The sequence below is a fragment of the Manis javanica genome, chromosome 12 (assembly GCF_040802235.1).
Source record: "Manis javanica isolate MJ-LG chromosome 12, MJ_LKY, whole genome shotgun sequence".
NCBI classification, from domain to species: domain Eukaryota; kingdom Metazoa; phylum Chordata; class Mammalia; order Pholidota; family Manidae; genus Manis; species Manis javanica.
Window position 1 is genome coordinate 65,369,686 of NC_133167.1, and position 19,127 is coordinate 65,388,812.

Sequence of the window (19,127 nt, forward strand, 5' to 3'; positions counted from 1 at the left end):
GTACAGACATTTGCTTTATAAAACACTGCTTACATATTCACTTATGCATCCATCCATTGATTTGTTTATGTGGTCATTCATTCATTTAGCAAATATTTATTAGGCAAGTAATTATATGCCAGCTCTGGGGCCATAACAGTGAGTAAATCAGACATAGTCACTGCCTTTTGGAAGTTAGAATCTAATGTGGAAAACAGATATTAGTCAACCAGTTGGTTGGATTAAAAACTGGATCTATCTGTTAATTAAACTCTCTAATAAACACTAGGCAACATTTTATAGTGTTGTTTTATTTTATGAACATACCTAAAACTAGTAAACTGCCATTCACCAAGAATAGTCTGTAAGTTTTCTTCACTTTGTTGTGTTTTTTTTTTCAAAATCCCACTCTCCTTCCCCTGAGTTATTCAGCATTAGTAAAATTTGTGTAGAAATGGAAGAACTTCTTGACTATGACACTTAGCAAACATGGATGGTTTATCAGTAAGTAAGGAATTAATGAAGAGTAAGGTGCATACTGATGTGCTTTGGAAAAGTCCAGAAGCATTGTGTGTGGAGCTGGAGGTCTGGGACCCAGCAACCCACTGAAACCCAATGGAAGGCCCTGGATAGTCTGATGAAATATCTACCATGCATTATCACATTTATTGCTGCAGTGCTGCTATGGCATTTTATCTCAAAAGATGGGAACAATCCACTGCCTTCCATTACTCTAAATGTCTTGGAGTAGTGGGATATAATTTTGACTGATATTCTGTTATTTTTACAGATGAACAGCCTTTCTTAATAGCTGTAAGACACAGTATAATTTTTGGAATCTCCCTTAACCCTGAGGTGGAGACCAATGATGCAATGATCCCCATAGTAGGAATACTGAATGGTTATGATGCTGAATTTGATGACTCAGAGCAGTTCATCTATTGGGTTGAGAATCCAGTAAGTTTTGAATAACATTTGAAGTATTTTTCTTGTTCTTGAACAGCCTGCTTGCACTGGTGCCTTAATATGGTCAAAATTTGCTGGGCTGATAAAGGGAAAATTGTCCTGAAATAAATTAATTTACTACTGAATTTATTTGATTAAATGAGGGATGTAGATGGGAGGTTGATCCAGAGCAAAAACAGTAAACACATTTAAGCTACTGGGAATTATTTATTCATTTAGCAAGTATTTATTAAATGTTTACTGTATGCCTTGCACTGAACTAGCTGCTTCCAACCTGCCAAGAAGAAGCAGATACAAAGCTTGCTCTTAAGTGACTTTAAGTTAGTAGAAGATATTAGACTAATGTACAAATGATCATAACTCAAGAAAAAAAGCAGTAATTTCCCTAAGGGAATTCAAGAAAAGCATTGGTGTGGCTGCTGGAGCCTTTTTAAGTATCTTTGCCTCTAGAATAAAAATAACATTCCTTCAATTCCATTCCATAGGGCCCCTTTCCTCACCCTTCAGAGAAGAAACCCTTGAGAATGGGGAAGGGGCAAAGAGAATACAAATCAGGAAGAGAGGAAAGATCTTTGTGCTTGGTGCTTGTCACTCCATGTAAAACATACTCCTGGCCTCCTGGTCCTCCCCTGGGACTTGGGTTACTCTTATGTCTCTTTGACCTTTGGTAGTTAAGAAATAAATCTTTGTAGCCAATATCAGAGGTATCCTGAATGGCGAGCCTTTGTGTATTCCCATGACACATTGAAAAATCAGTGTTTTCAAAATGTGGCTGGTATTAGCATCATGCACAGTAGGCCTGTCTGGTGTATGGTGTGTAAGGAGTGTTAGAGAAACAGCAGCTGGCAGGAGCTACAGTGAAGAAAGTGTTTCCAGTGCTAAATCTGTGGCCTTGAAGCAGCTGACTTCTCTTTCTTTCCAGGGTGAAATTCACCGAGTGAAGACAGATGGCACCAACAGGACAGTGCTTGTTCCTATGTCTAGTATGGGGTCTTCTATGAGCCTGTCCTTAGATTGGATATCAAAAAACTTGTATTACACTAATCCTGGAACTCAGTCCATTGAGGTATGATTCCATAATACTAGTTATACAAGCACTGATTCATATAAAATCTATCCTCAGGAAATGCTGTCATAGGGATTTTGACATTTTTTTAAAAGCAGGAAGCAAAGGAAAGAGATTCTAGTATTTACTATCAAAGTCTCTGAAGCTAAGGAGGAAAACCACCTAAAAAATGAATTATTGGGACTTTCTTCTGCCCTATTTTGTTTCCTCCTAAGTATTAACACTAACTTGTTCATGTAAATGATTTTTAGATAATTTACAAAAATATAAAAAAAGATAAAGAAGTGTTAGGAACTCAGCATAAGGGGAAGATTTAGTAGTGAGGGAATTTTCATTATCTTTTCTTATCAAGTCTTCAATGCTGCTCTAGTTTTAAATCAGACTTATAGGTTACCTCTATTCTAAGATGGAAATCTTCCTAAGGCTTCAATGGAGTTTTTGTAACAAAGAAACAGAAATTAGAAACTTGATTTTAATTCCTTTGATACTACCCTCTTTGTGACAAGTGTTCATTTACTCTAATTCCCAGAAGAAATTGTAGATGGGGTGCAGGTATGAAATCACATGATGCAGATGAGAGGTAACTTGACTAGTATTGATTTCCTCCACTACTGGGGAAGGTTAAACCTGTGAAAGATTATTAATTCATAATAATTTCAAAAGTGAAAATTCTTAAGACAAACAGAGGGTTTTGTGAAAAGGCAGAGATTAGGTTTATGCAGAGTGACGGTCCACTGCTCAGGGAGAGGCACCAGCCGGTTCTCCTTGGGGCATTCAGGAAGATAAACACCAAAGATGGGGAAGGCACACAGCAGCCAAGTGGCTGATTTCAATTGGAGGAGTGCTCATTCCATAGTCAGAACAGCATTTAAGCTCACAAGGATCTTCCACAAACCCCATCTTTGATCCTCACAGCATTCCTGAGGGTGGGCGAGCACAGAAAACGTGCACAGCGAGGGGGACATTTGCACTATGTGCAAACACTAGCTCCTGGTGTAAGATAAATTTTAGCCGAAATAAGCAGGCGAAGAGAGGCAACAAAGGGCCAGGTAGTTTATTTGAACTCAAATTCCTGGGTGATGTTCCCCGGTCTGACTATCACAGGCCGGAGAAGTCACACTCAGCAGGGCCCGCAGCAAGTTTTTAAAGCAGGTAGGGGGAGGCAGAGCTTTGATTTACAGCGGTGCGAGGATTGGCTCGCCTGAGGCACATTTTTCAGGTTGGGAGGGGGCATCAGCAGGGGGCTTTGGCACGTCATCAGTGTCCGATGTGCTCACTCCTCCCCCTAGTGCCTCCAACCTTACACCTGGCATATCTCAAGCCAGGTGTCATCATCAGCTCTTAACATGAGGGGAACTTTGGAGGCTCATCTGGTTCAAACCCTTTTTTTTTCTTAGACAGGATCCTGGAGCCCATGGAAGTTAACAACTTGGTTTAATTAAACAGCTTCTCTGCCCTGATTCCCAGGTGGCACTGTAACTTCGCTTGTGACAAACCACAGCTCCTGCGATCGGCCTGCTCTAATCTCCTTTGACAGTGACAGAAGTTATTTTTCATACTCTCGACTAAAATTATTATTCTCCCATCAAAGTATAAGCAACACTTACTGCCTAAAACCTTTTTTTCCAAACTCACATCTTTCTAGAGTCTACTCGGTTCAAAGCTGTCTTGATTCTGGGTGACAGTTAATATGTTCCAACTCTGTCTTGCTCTGTAAATGGGGGACTTCCCTTTGGACTGATACTTTCCCAGAAGCGGAGGACATATCTCCTCCATCAGTGTTAGGTTTGATGAAAGGGCACCAGCTGAAGAATAACTGAGTGTGTGTGTGTGTGCGTATGTGAACACTGGCAAGGTCACTGTAATCATATGAACTTAATGTTTGTGATTTTGCTCAGTGCAGTGAAGTACAGAGGAAAGATCATTTGCTTTGGAGTCCAAAGACCTGGCTTTGAGTGTGGCTTACTTGCTCATTTATTCATTCATTCATTCATTCAACAAATACTAGTAAATGCTTCTACAGATCAGTCCCTGGTTAATCCTGGATATTCAAAGAAGAATAAAATATTTTTAAAGTTAGCTCACACATCTGAGATCTGGACATATAAACAAACACCTTTGCTCGAGTGTGACAAGTGTTTTAAGAGCAGTGAATATGGAATGCCTTGTGATTAGGGACAAAGGTAAAAGTGTGGGGAGAGGGAATTTTAGGCTTTTCATAAATAATTACTTGTGAGCTGAGTCTTGAAGGATGAACAATAAAATTCTGCCAAATGGCATAAGGCATCCCAAGCAGAGGAGGAAAATTGCACAAAGACTCTGAGATATGAAAATGCATTTTGTGACTGGGGACAACACTGTAGTTCCTGCATTCACAGGGTGTTTGACTTTGGACAAATTATTTACCTTCTCTGAGCCTCTGCTTCCAAATCTGTAAAGGAGGGTTAATAGATCAGTAAATAAAAGTACTCCTTAACACTAAGGTATCCTGTAAATGTAGAGCCCTATTAATCATCAATATATTTAGAACGTCTATAAAGGACCTATGAGAACACTGATCCAAATGTAAACTGCCCTTTTAGTATTTTTAATCAGGTTTCTCCTTTGGTGATACCAACTGTGACTTTCCCAGTTGAATGTTAAGATTTGCTTGAGAAAACAGGAATAGTGCTCAATTCTTGTTTACCTTTACAATATACTTTCCAGTACAGGAGTTAGATTTAATTCCAACTTGAAAAGAAGAGAGAAACATTGAAGAAATTGTTTTTCACTAAGGGGTGGCTGTGTGCCCATTCACTAAAAGCAATTTTGTAGCAGGAAAGTGAAGCCTACAGATTGGCTATATGAGAAAGGACTTGATATATTCTATAAAACAGGTTCAGTAACTTTCCTTTAAACAGAAGAAATCCTTAGGCCTAGGAAAAGGAAAGAAAGTGTAGTAGGAAGAGGCAAACTGAAAAGAGAAAAATTATCTTAGTCCAAGTAGGAAAGAAAGATATCAGACAGGAGAAAGAGAAGGAGAAAATATGTATTGTGTGTGTGTGTGTGTGTGTGTGTGTGTGTGTGTGTGTGTGTGTGAGCGTGAGCTTGAGAGAAAGAGAGAGAAGGAGGGAGGGAGAGAAAAAGGAAGAGCTGGGCAGGTAGAAACAGAAACAGAAACAGAAACAGACACAAATAATCTCTTGGCACTGAAAAGCAACTTTATAGAAAAACCTTCATGAAAATTAACAGGCGTTTTCTAATTTCTTTCTAGTTGCCTCTCTTCTCAGACTGTCTCAAGTGCATATTAAAATAGCCTCTTCCTTTGAAAAACTGCATCTAGTCCAGTAATTCATGTTTCTCTGTGATGTTTCAGAGTTCTGTTAAAACTGGTTATAACAATCACCACAGTAATAATTAAAAAATAGATCACGTTGGGAAAACCCCTAAACCTCTCTTACACCATCTGTAATATGAGTATAATAACTGTATCTATCTCATGGAATTATTGGGAGAGTTAAACCCAAGAACACTTAGGATAATGCCTGGTGTACAGTTAAGTGCCCAATAAATGGACTGTTAAAAAAAATAGAAGACATTTATTGAACACAGTTGTGCCTGGTGCTGTGTTAAGGGCCTTTCATGGATTACCTCACGGTCCTGTCACTTCTCTGTAGAGGGCACGCTCATTATCCACATTTAGCTGATGAAGAAGCCAAGTCCAGAGAGGTGAAATCACTTGCCTCCAGTCACATAGTCCGGTTTGGCAGGGTAGGGGTTTGAACATGTGTTTTGACTTGACAAAGAATTCACTGTACCTCCGAGTGCATTCAAACCGGTCAACTCTAACCGCAGCGATGGGCCCTGGGGTGTCATGGCCTGGTTGGTGGCGTGCAGCTGAGCTGGGGTTTCCCATTTGACTCTTGGAGTTTTATCTTTGTTTGAAGGCATTTTTGTGCTTTCTCTCAGGCAGAGGTTCTGTAGGCTCACCTGTTTGAATCTTTCTTTTATCCACATAATTTTTTTCTCCTGAAACTTTAGTTGAATTGAAAATAGGAATTTGTGAAGGTGATTTGTCTTTTCTTACTCTCATTTTCTTTTGAGCTGATTTCCTCATAGCCCTGAAATACAATTAGGGATTATCTGAATCTCTAAATCCTCCCATTCTCCTCTAATAGTGTTTTAGAATTTGTTGTGTGTGCAAGTTCTCCCTCATCTCAGCTTTCTTTGTTTTCACCTTATGAAACTCAGTTCTAATAAGTGACTTTATGTTATAGGTTTTGACACTAAAGGGAGATGTCAGATACAGAAAAACACTCATTACCAATGATGGGACTGCCGTTGGAGTTGGTTTTCCAGTTGGCGTAACTGTTGATCCTGTTCATGGGTGAGAGTTCATGAATGGCACATGTCATTCGCACAGCACCGTGTCTGTTAATGTTATTGTCTGATGAAATAGAAGATTTCAAACTTAGGACCTTGTCTGATTTCACAGGCCGACATTTGAAAAATATAGATCCCAGTGAGAACGAGAAAGAACTTTGAGTCATATGTGATGTGAAGGCTCCGATTCATGTTTCACTCTTTGTTCTTCAAAGTAATAATGCTGGACTTAAAATTAATTCCAAAGAAGCAAGAATGTCAGGCAATTTAAAATTAAAGTATAAGAATGACCAATAATTCTGACTTTGAGGGAATGCGGGAAACTTTAAAGGGGTAGATACCATTTGAAATAGACCTGAAGGACAAGAAGGCTTCCAACTTGTGGAGCATGGATTCCCAAGGGGGAAGCACACCTTGAGGCCAAGCAGTAGAGGAGCAGGAGTGTGGCAGTGCTTAGCTTAATTGTGCAGAGGGCCTGACCCGGAGGCTTAGAGTAGGGGGCAGCTGACCAGATGTGAGGTACAGCAGCTAAGGTAATTCAGGAATCAGTCACAGAAGGACTTTAGTGTCATGCTAATGAGATGTATTTTATTCTTCTGAGAAATAAGGAGCCAGCAGGTAATTTGAAGGAAAGGGGTGAGAGAACCAAGGACTGTATTTCAGAAAGATTGGTCAGGATTGGAGTGGAAGAGGCCAGGAGCAGAGGGGCCAGTTAGCAGAAGACGTTCAGCTAAGGGTGAGCTAGGGGTGAGTTCTGAGCTGAAGTTAAGTAACTTAAATTTTTAGTTAACTCAGAATTCATAAGAATTTTGTGACTTTGTCCAGCAAACTCCTGGGAGCCTGGAATGGAAAGGGAGAAAGAAAACCATGGCGGGGACTCAGCATTAATGATTAGCAAGTTGGTCACAAGGGGGGAACCGAGAGAATAAAAAAGAATTTTGTTAAAATGGTTATGTATGAGGTCTAGGCATAGAGGAACTGGAGGTTTCGGAGCTCAGGCAAGTCTTAAAGTCAAAGAACAGGCTCAGTAGGAGAAGTAAAGTGGGGAAGAAATGGGAGCGTTCCATTGAAGCAGAGCATTTCAGTTTGAGAACTCAGAGGGAGGGGGGTTTAGAGTTAGTTGAAGATGAGGTTCACAGGACGGGTACAGTGGATTGGTGTGGAAACAAAGCTGACTGGAGTTAAAGGGTTTGAGGACCAGTGTGAAAAGAGTGTAAGAGGATTTTCAGTTTAGACTATAGCAGCAGGTGAGATAGAAAGGAGTGAAAACTTGGATTCAAGTCTAAAGTTTTGTCCTCAGTGAAAACAGAAACAAATTTCTTGTTTCTTCATAAATTTTTTTAAAATTTCATCTATCATGGATTTGTCCCATCTGTGTGGTGACTGGTGTACATATTGCATTTTTCATCATAGAAGTCAGACATAGACTTCATCATAGAAGAAAGTAACTAGTCTTGTGGTAAATGATGGATGGTTTGGAGAAGAATTAAACAAGAGGCCTGGTGAATAGGGAGTCATTTGACAAGTCTCACATTAGCTGTGTCCTTCCCACTGGATCAGGTGGTACATGACTCCCTGAAGGAGATTGACTGCTGACGTAGGCTCTCTCTCAGTTACAGGTCACTGCTTGCTTGGCCTCAGGCACCATGGTCCTGACCAAGCTGAAGGGTCACCCACCAGTGGAGAATTCTAGCCTCCTGTTTTAAATACATTCTAAATGGCCTCAACCCCAATAATAGCAGGGAAATATACAGATATCAATAGAGCACTGGTTAAGGACTTCTCCACACTGTATGTAATAAGATATTAGTGGTTCAGACTTAAGACTTCCTCCATTGAATTGTGCACATCCTTGAAGACAAGAAATGCACATTTTTTATTTAAATATTTAATGAAACTTTCTATTCCATTAAATGCTGGTGTTTTTCATGGTTGTAGGAAATTGTACTGGTCAGACCAAGGAACTGACAGTGGCGTTCCTGCTAAGATTGCAAGTGCTAACATGGATGGCACATCTCCAGAAACTCTCTTCACTGGGAACCTTGAACACCTGGAGTTTATTACCCTTGATATCGAGGAGCAGAAACTCTACTGGGCAGTCACCAGCAGGGGAGTGGTACGAGTGCTCCTTAAGCTTGTTGGTCTTCGCTGCTGACTTGAGTAGCTGATACTGATTGTTTTGAGTTGTCTGGCAGTGGTTACTAAACAACCTCACTTGGTCTCTTATACCATTTTCTCTCCAGCAAATCTTGTTCTCAGTGCAATCCAGTTCATCATAGTATGCACATATTTCCTTATAGAGTAATATTTATCACCCTTTTCCCTCCTTTTTTTTCTTCAACGTAAAGTAATTCCGTTTCTCATTTCTTATTTGTCCTTTAAGAGCCATTTCTTTCATATTTTAGTGATTTCAGTGTTTTTATTTGAAAGTTCTCTAGGCTCTCCAGTTTAGAGACCAAGAAAACAAAAAATATCAAGCAAGTTTATGAACTCAGCATCCCCTCATAGCTACACAGAATTCTCTAATGTCCTAACGTGGTTGATGCATATGTGAAAACTCCCTTTATTGACAATTTTAAACACCAAGGTTGGGTATTATATTCTGCAATAAGAAGCAGAAACTATGTAGTTTCATTCATTCACAGAAATAATATTTGATCTTCACTGTTGTGCTTATGCAGCTGAACTGGAACTAGGCATGTAGAAGGTGTTCAATAATTACTGATCAATTAAAATATTGCTTAGGATGTTGAACTGAATATGTGTTAGTTTCTTCCTTATTCTTTAAACAGTTTTGATTTCAGATCTGTCTTTGGTATAGAAGCTTTCCATGATGCAGATTTGGTTTGACAAGTACTAATTTCACTTCTAATATGTACTTATAATGGTGATCAACTTTGAGGATTAAAAAGAAGTAGAGATGTTTGTGAAAGCACTTTGCAGAATTTGCTGCATGTGTGTAATGATGAGGAAGCTCTTTCCATGTGCTATGATTTCTGCATACAACTTAGCATGTCCTAGACAACTATTCCCATCTCCCTCCCTTCCTGTGTCTAGCTCTGCTCTAGCCCTCCTAGTGGTGTGACTCTCCATCCTTTCTCCTAGGCTAGAACCCTCATCTTTTACCTTTACTCTAAGAACCATATCCTTATTTAATCGTCAGAAAATCCTAGCGATTTGTTCTCTGCTTCTTATCTCAGGTCCAGCCTTTTTCTGCCACCTTCACTATCGAGAGCCACTTCTCTCTAGCCTTGACTAGGCCATGGCCCACACTGCTGAGCCCTGCTTTCATGATGGAGACATGTAGTCTTCAAAAACCACAGCAAATTGGTTTGATCACTGGACAGCCTAGAACACTGGTCCAGATGACTAGCTCTGAGTACTTGAGCTGAGCTTGGTCAGCTGTTCTACTCCTGGTCATGCCCTTCCAGCTTTTCCTCCTTATGCTCTAGCCTTCTTGAACTTCCACCATTTCCTAGGGCATTGATTGATCTTTGTAACTGGGTTCCTTTGTCCTGTGAGGCACTGAGCCAGACCCTGTTTTCTCTCTTGCCAGACCTCACCTCAGGTTCTGGCAGAAGAGGCAGTTGGCACAAATTTCTGGAATGAAATCAAACCAGCTAGGTCTACATTTTGTTTTTCTTCTAGAAGCAAGCAGCTTGTCATTTCCCATTAGGATATCATTCTTGGGAGTTCTTTTCCAGTTTGTCAGAGTCTTGTTGACTAAGGATTGTTACCTGTCCTCATGTAACAGCACTACCCTGCTCCATTCAGTTTGCCTATCTTCTGTGCTTGTATGGAGCATGTTTTCTATCCCCATTGCAGAAACTGTTGGTGAATATATTAAATGGAGGGCCAGTCAACTCCTGTGCAATGGCCCACCATTGAAATGAAATGTATATCCTTAACCAGAATATCACATGCATGGACTAAGGCGGTTTAGCTCTTTTTCTTCATTATGCCATGAGAAAAAGTGGATTGACTTACTTGAGCTACAGTTTCATTATCAGTGAAATAATGGGTATTTGCCCGACCTTGTGCTCTGTGTAGCTATGACTGTCAAATCAGAAAATAAATATGAAAAATCTCTGTTAAGAATAGAGTGTTACATAAATGTGAGGAATTACTATTAAGAGAATATTATTTTTAAATGCTTCTCTCATTTTACCATGAATCAGCCCATAATGATAATTCTGATCTTTTAGATTGAAAGTGGCAGTGTGGATGGTACAAGTCGAATGGCCCTGGTGAACCGCCTTTCCCACCCCTGGGGAATTGCCGTCTATGGTTCCTTCCTTTATTACACTGATGAACACTATGAGGCCATTGAACGGGTTGACAAGGCCACCGGGGCCAATAAAGTGGTCTTGAGAGATAATATCCCAAACCTAAGGGGACTTCGAGTTTATTACAGACGTAGTAAGTATTTGTCACTGAAACAAACACATTCACAGATGTACAATGTATATTGACACATCTACACATTTACATACATAAATATATGCCCGCACACAGGCCCATGTTTATACACATGTGTCCAAATTGAAATGACCCACGGTAACCATGTCTTAAGCATGGCTAAGTGTCAAAGACTATAAGTTAGCACCTGAAAGGCCAGATTGATTTTAGATAAGTTTGTTCCCATTCTTTTCCCATCACTTTGAATCCTTACTCTGCTTTTGCTTCACAACAGTCCCTGACATACTATCTGTTTTATTGTCTGTGTTCCTCATTAGAAAGTCTCAAGGACAAGTCTTATTTCTTGATTTCTAATCAGTAGCTAGAATAACTCCTGGCACATTGAAAGTGCTCAGTAAATACTTGTTGGATACCTGCTGGGAAAGTGTAAATGGGATAGAAGTTTTAATCTTAAAAGGAATACTCTTAGATATTGCCTTTTCAACATATTTTTTCAGAGATAATCTAACTTTTGATTTGCCCCTTTAAATTAGCATTATGATCTAGACTTTTTTTTTCTAATTTTGATGTATTTTACAGCTTTTAATCTCTTACTAAACATTATTAAATAATTTGCTGACCTAGGTTTGTCACTTGGAATTTGTTTTTACTGCATGTGAAAAAAACCTTTAAGTATTCTTATTTAATGTGCATTAAATCAAATGCCCAACACATTGTTGATAATGTAATTAAAGTGATATAATTGTAAATCCCAGTACATAGGTCAAGAAGGCAAAAAAAATTAGAATTTGTATACTGACCTCCCTAATTATTCTAATTCTTGCATGACTCATGAAGAAAGACAATTGATGCCCCATTCTCTAATTATTATATAATAGTTGTGTTCCTGTTTTAATACCTTTATATGTTAATTGTATAAGCTCTGGTCTGTCCAATATTGTTTTTAGGCTGTTATCTCAGGTATCATATTTTGTTAATTAATTTTTATAATGAGTTATTTGGTGACCCAATTTAAACAATTTTAGATGGAGTGGCAGGTAGGTGGGTCAAAAGTTACAAACTAATTCTGATTTCATTTAGACTCTGACAAATCCTCAAATGGCTGTAGCAACAATGTGAATGCCTGTCAGCAGATCTGCCTGCCTGTGCCAGGAGGACTGTTCTCATGCGCCTGTGCCACTGGATTTAAACTCAATCATGATAATTTGACCTGCTCTCCATATAACTCCTTCCTTGTTGTTTCCATGCTGTCTGCAATCAGAGGCTTTAGCTTGGAATTGTCAGATCATTCAGATGCCATGGTGCCAGTGGCAGGTCAAGGTATGCCAGCTCCAGTATAAGTAAGAATTGACTCCATCGGGCCATGTTGAAAACTTTGGTACCATAAAGTATTTTTCATGTTTGAATTCAGTACATAATGAAGCTTGTCTTTCCCTTTAACTAAATTGGTTCAGCCTTGAGTGTAATTCTCAAACTTCAGTATGCATCAGAACTGGGGGGCTTGTTAAAGCACAGATCTAGGCTCCATCCCCAGATTTTCTGATTTAGTAGTTTGGGGTGGCACTAGAAAATCTGCATTCCTGATGAGTTTCCAGGACATCTGATGTTGCTGGTCCATGGAGCACACTGACAATGATAGGCCCAGAGCAATACAGAACATAGCAAAAGATTGCAAGAAGTATTACAGAGCTGGTGTTTAGAGGAACAGTTAATGGAGATTTAGAGGGTATGCTTCTGCTTAGATAGTAATGAAATAGTCTGCAACACAATTTATTAATGTATTTTTGATGAGTTGATATAGATATTAGTATTAGTCGCTCCTTAATGACTATCTTTGCAGCACTTTATGCCTGGATACTATGAATGTGTAAGTGATCATGTGCTTCCTAGTGAACCAGGAGGCCCCTCCCTGTGTGTCACCACAGGAGGAACTAGGTGTTGAAGAGCATCACTAGAAATGTGTCAGGGGCTGACAATAGAAATAGAAGGTAGGGAGGGAAGGAAAAAGGAAGAAGGAAATGAGGTGGGAGAAATGGTGAGAAGAAATAGACATGTGAAGGTCTAAGGAGTCAAGGCGCTGCTAGCACCACACGTGTTCCTGCCCAGGGCCCGTTTCTCATGACTCATCTTTGTTTTTCCCATACCTAAAAAGTTGTGATCTAAGTTACCATCTTGTTCAGATATTATAAAATGGATAAAATTTTCTCCCAGGTTTTCATTTTGAAAAATTTTTAATCCAGGAATGTTGAAAGAAAGGTACAGGAACATCTTTATACCCTTAACCTGGAGTTGACAGTTGTTAACATTTTACCACATTTGAGCTTTCAGTCTCTCTCTGTGTATTTGTGTGTGTAAACATACATATACACTCTTTTTTAATGACCTTTTGGAAAATATTTTGCAGATATTATGACACTTTTATCCCTACATACTTTGACATGCAGCTCCTCAGGGCATTATCATCTAATATTCATGTTCATATTTCCCCAGTTGGCCTCAGGATATTTTTTTGTAGCTGTTGCTTTGTTCCAGCCTAGATCCAGTCAAGATTCATGCATTGTATTTGGAATGTGCCTTAAGTTTCTTTAAATCTGTAGTACTTGTCAGCAGTTTTTTGTTATGACGGTGACTTTTTGAAGAGAGAGTCCTATTGCCTTTTAGTGTCTCACATTAAGGATTTGTCTATCTCCTTATGTATCCTTTAACCTGTCATTCAATTAAACACTGCTTTTCTCATGAAATAAAAGTTAGGTCTAATTGCTTGATTAGATTGTAGCTGAACCCAATTGGCAAGAATACTTCATAGGTGAAGCTGTGTACTTGAGACAGAACCTCATTAGGAAGAACAAGGCTTGTCCCCTGCCTAGTGACACTTAAGTTTGATCACTTGGTTAAGGTGGTATTCATGAAATCTCTGCTTTTTAAGGGTTTATTTCTCCCTTTGTAGTTTGTGTGAAATTTTGGGGTCACATTTTTGCATCCTGGGAATATCTTGGTCCCCGAGCACCTTTCACACATTGGCTTGAGTGGCCATTGATGAAACTTGTCTAAAATGATTATTTTAATTATTATTTAATTGGGATTACAAAATGGTGATTTTCTTCTTCTATCATTCCTTCTACATTTATTAAGTAACATTTTTCTCTGAAGGAGAGGTCTCCTTTTTTCCATTTTATCTTTCAAAAAAATTTATCACAGGGACTCAAATTTTAATTTTTCAAAAATTCAACATGTTGTAATCATTTAGAATACTCTTTTTGACGTGATCCCATTGGTGTTTGGGTGATTCCTTGCTTCTTGGTATAATAAGATGTTCCAGACTTACTGTGTAACTTTCCTCCCTACACCAGTAATTTGCCATTTCTCCCAAGAGCCAGTGCTCCTTATTGTGGGAAATGGTTTTTAGAAACCAAGATCTGGGTGGTAGGTGTGCTTATTGCAACTGGGAAAGTTTAATTTTGTAATGGTAAGGTTAGTGCAGGGGGTTGGGAAAGAGGGTTTGAGAAGAAGGGTAAACATTTAAAAGTTGTGACTCTAGCTAGAGCATTGTTTAATGTTCTTTTCTTAAATCTTCCAGGACGAAATGTACTGCATGTGGATGTTGATGTATCTTCTGGCTTTATTTATTGGTGTGATTTTAGCAGCTCTGTGCCATCTGGTAACTCAATTCGTAGAATCAAACCAGATGGGTCTGCTTTTACAAATATTGTTACATATGGGATTGGACAAAATGGAGTCCGGGGTGTTGCAGTGGATTGGGTAGCAGGTAGGTAAGCTGTGTTTGTGTTTGCATCTCTTTCTCACCTTATTTTATGCTAGAAAGTTTAGCCTAACATTTTACGTGCCGCAGACCTATTTTTCTAGACAATCACTGAGATTATTTAAAATAAATTGAATTGTGCTTTTAGACTATACTATACACTCAAGTAAATGATAAGGCATTTCAGTGGACAGATTCATAAGAGATCTCCTTTTCTTCTATTATTAACAAAATAAGAAATGTAGTCAAAATGGCTAGAAATTTTAAATAATTTGGATTTCGGTTTTCCATACTTAGATTAGCACCTAATTTCTAAATAAGAAATGTCCAAATTTTCAAAGAGAAATGGATATTAATATATAATATTAGCCATGAAATTCCAATCATTTATTTTAAAGCTGAGCGATTTCAGTCACCATGTTCCTGACTGCTCCCTCTTGTTGATGTGTAAGGACCCTTTTGATCATCAGGCGCTTTATCATAGTCTTATTGAAATGCCTGATCAATAGTACATTAGCTTAGTTGTATTGATTCATGTACTTAAATTTGAATTACCACTCATTTTAAATGATATACTGGGAAACAAATGTATTAAAATTTTTAGAATATTATTCCATTAAAAAAATAGGTATCATTGTGTATTATCAAACTTGGTAAATAGATGTCACTTAGAAATATTAAAATATATTATGAAAATCTAGGTACTATCATAAAAGTTTATTGTGAATAGTAAGTATGGTAATATGGTTAGATAGGCCTTTAATTGGGTTCCTAAATCTCTGATGACAAATTTACTACCTTATTTCTGAGGGTGTAGATAAGGCAAGGGTCAGCAGCCTATGGCCTATGGGCCAAATGCAGCCTACTGGCTGTTTTTTTCCCTCTGTTTATTGATAAATAATTATATGGATATAGCTCTGTATAAGTTGATTTACATATATTATGTAATGATTATCACAATAGGTTCAGCTGACATCCATCATCTCATATACACACAGTAAAAAGAAAAGAAAGAAGAAAAAAAGAAAATTTTCTCTTCTTGTGATGTGAGCTCTTAGGGTCACTTCTTAGCCACTTTACTGTATGTGATCCAGCAGTGTAATTAGTCATGCGTTACATCCCTGGTACTTATTTATCTTATAACTGGAAATATGTACCTTTAACCATGCTTATTTTTGTAAGTTTTACTGGAATATATCTGTGCCCATTTGTTTATGTATTATCTATGGCTGCTTTCATGTTATAACTTGAGAACTTGTGAAAAAAACTCTATGCTCTGCAAAACCTGAAATATCTACTATCTGGCCCTTTACAGAAAAAGTTTGCAACACTGGGTTAAAAGACTGGAATATACATATTACAATTAGAAATAGGTAAGGAAAAGAGTAGATCAGTAGCATAATTCACTTTCTCTAGAGCAATTTCTCTCAGTTTCTCTAGAGCTCAATTTTTCTAGGTCTCAATTTCTCTAGAGCAGTTTTAGGTCAGGTATAGGGATAAAGAAGTGTGCCTTGGTGGCCGTCTTGGTAGTTCAACAAATTTTCGGCTACATGGTATCAATAAAGGATTACTCTCTAGTCATTATCCTATCTTCACATCATGGTCTTTTATTTCAGCATTTATATTGTTTTGTAATGTCCAAAGGCAAATGGACTTGTGTTCTGGTTTCTTTAGAAGGCCCATAGGATGAAAACATGTACATTAATTAAAAAGACTAGGAAAAGACCTCATGCTAATGCTAAGCGTAACAAACATTTTGTGACATTGATAACAACCCGAGATGCTGCTGGCTCTCTCTCTTTGTGTTTTTCATCATGTTGGAGTAGAAATTATGCCATATTAATGTGTGTTTAAAGTCTTTGAAGATTTAGGTTAAACATTCAGGTAGAAGAGGAAGGATATTCTGGAAAATACATCTTACAGTTGAAAGTGGGTTAGGAAGTTTGCTATGAATTTTAATCTGCTTTAGAAGCTGAAGATGGCACATTTTCTTTAAATTTGAAGAAATCTCTTTAGTTCTTAACAGTAAATATTTATATTTCTAAGTCTAAACTGAGAAATTTATCATCTTGGAAAAGACAACATATAGTGATCCAAACCTCAACCGTACATATTTTGTTCTGAATTTGAAAAAGTGTCCTGTTTTTTCTTCTAGTTTCCATTCATCAGCGTGTTGTTTCGTTTTCCTGCAGAAAATCTTTATTTTACCAATGCTTTTGTGTCTGAAACACTGATAGAAGTTCTGCGGATCAATACCACCTACCGTCGTGTTCTCCTTAAAGTCACAGAGGATATGCCCAGGGATATTGTTGTAGATCCTAAGAACAGATACCTCTTCTGGACTGACTATGGGCAAACTCCCAAAATAGAACGCTCTTTTCTTGACTGTACCAATCGAACTGTGCTTGTATCAGAGTACATTATCTCACCACGGAGCTTGGCAGTGGACTATAGCAGTGGTTACGTTTATTGGGTTGATGACTATTTAGATTTAATTGCAAGGATCCGTATTGAGGGAAAGGAATCTGAAGTGATACGTTTTGGCAGTCGTTACCCAACTCCTTATGCCATCACTGTTTTTGGAAATTCTATCATATGGGCAGACAGGAATTTAAAAAAAATCTTCCAAGCTAGCAAGGAACCAAGGACCACAGAGACACCAAGAGTGATGCGGGACAATATCAATTGGCTAAGAGATGTGACAATCTTTGACCAGCATACCCAGCCCCGGTCACCAGCAGAGGTTGATGACAACCCTTGCTTGGAAAATAATGGTGGATGCTCCCATCTCTGCTTTGCTCTGCCCAGATCACACACCCCAAAATGCGGCTGTGCCTTTGGGACCCTGGAAGATGATGGAAAAAGCTGTGCCATTTCGATAGAAAATTTCCTCATCTTTACATTGGATAATTCCTTGAGAAGCTTGCACTTGGACCCTGAAGACCATACCCTACCTTTCCAAGCGATAAGTGTGGAAAGATATGCCATGGCCCTGGACTATGAGAGCATAGGTAACAGAATCTACTTTACACAACTTTTAGACTCTGGACATGGCCAGATTTCCTACATCGACCTGAATTCAGAGATGAGTTCTACCACTGTCATTGTTTCAGGTAAGTGTGATCCAGGTGCAGCTTATCTTGGAAGTAGACAAAATGGAATCAACACACACGGAGACTTAGTGGTTCTAAAATACATATTGAGTCTCTAATGCCTTTTTGTTTTTTTATGAAGATTTCACATGAAATCTAATGCCTTTTTATGTGTGTGTTTTGTTGGTGTATGTCCAGCTGTAGGGGCTGCTGATGGCATTGCCTTTGACTGGATCAATAGAAGAATTTATTACAGTGACTTCATCAACCAAACAATTAACTCCATGGCTGAGGATGGGTCAGATCACACTGTATTAGCTCATGTTTCAAACCCAAGAGCGATTGTGTTAGATCCTTGCCAAGGGTATGCCTTGTCTTATTTTTTTAAATCATATTTCTATTTGCTTATTTTTGGAGGGTGTGAAGTCTGAAATCATCTTATTTTCATAGAAGGCCAACAGTTTATGGGCTTGTAACACTATAGCTCAAGGGTAAAAGAGCATGAGTGATTTTACTTAGGAAGGAACTCTCATTGCTGCTAGAAAGTTTGGGAGCATCCTAGGAAATCATGCTTTGACTCAGTAAATCCTTTCTGGGCAAGTGTGGATGGCAATGAAGTAGGATTTTATTTGCCATATTAATGTCAACTTGCAGTTAAAGAACGTTGTCATTCTTTTTTAAGTAAAAAGGATTAAGATGTTCCTTGAGGTGAATTAAGTATGTCTACTTTTGGATGACTAGGTACATGTACTGGACCGATTGGAGTACTAATGCCAAAATTGAGAGAGCCACAATGGGAGGAAACTTCCGGGCACCCATTGTGAATGGCAGCCTGGTCTGGCCCAGTGGGCTCACTCTGGACCATCAGGAAGACTTTCTCTACTGGACAGATGCCAGCATGTATGTGTCTTTCGTTGTTCGTGAGGGCGTTGATAAGAAGAGTTCTTCCTCCCACTTCCAAAAAGGAGAGATTTGTCTAATGTGATGAAAACATAATAAACCAAATAGACGTGGCCAAAATGTAGAATCACAGTCTTAGGAACTATATTCTAGCTTGGTGAATATACCTGTGAAGGTGGATTTAGATCATGAGACTGAATAATTATGAATTGAAAGGCATCTAAACATGTCTTCCCAGAAGTATTACTTCCAACTATAATTACAATTGTTAATCAATTTATAATCTACAGGCCTCATGAAACTACCTTAAAATATGAATGACTTTTAAATGCACATGGATATCATGCTTTCTCTGGGCTTTAAGCATTCAGTGTCTTGTAAAAACATTTTGCTCATCTTTTCAAATAGATTCTTTCTTCTTAATCTAGCTTCTTCTCAGCCAAATTCATAGTATTTTTCCTACAAACTTTTGTCATCTCTAATTTTATATATAAGTTCTCCAAGTACCAAGTACCTCCCAAATTACTCACATTTCAATCACCCTAATGGAGAAGTCGAAGAGATGATATGATTTTATTTATTA

At 38.4% G+C, this 19,127-nt stretch overlaps 1 protein-coding gene across 2 annotated transcripts in view; it reads left to right on the forward strand.

Annotated features, from left to right (window-relative positions):
- LRP2 (LDL receptor related protein 2) overlaps positions 1–19,127 on the forward strand; it is a 246,494-nt gene that overhangs the window by 125,138 nt on the left and 102,229 nt on the right. For both annotated transcript variants that reach the window (XM_036995040.2, XM_073218732.1), the window contains exons 32-41: positions 770–936; positions 1,868–2,011; positions 6,268–6,377; positions 8,312–8,489; positions 10,579–10,792; positions 11,873–12,112; positions 14,370–14,558; positions 16,745–17,665; positions 17,843–18,008; positions 18,386–18,544. In XM_036995040.2, the coding sequence (XP_036850935.2) occupies positions 770–936; positions 1,868–2,011; positions 6,268–6,377; positions 8,312–8,489; positions 10,579–10,792; positions 11,873–12,112; positions 14,370–14,558; positions 16,745–17,665; positions 17,843–18,008; positions 18,386–18,544 (2,488 nt within the window). The remainder of the gene's footprint in view (positions 1–769; positions 937–1,867; positions 2,012–6,267; positions 6,378–8,311; positions 8,490–10,578; positions 10,793–11,872; positions 12,113–14,369; positions 14,559–16,744; positions 17,666–17,842; positions 18,009–18,385; positions 18,545–19,127) is intronic.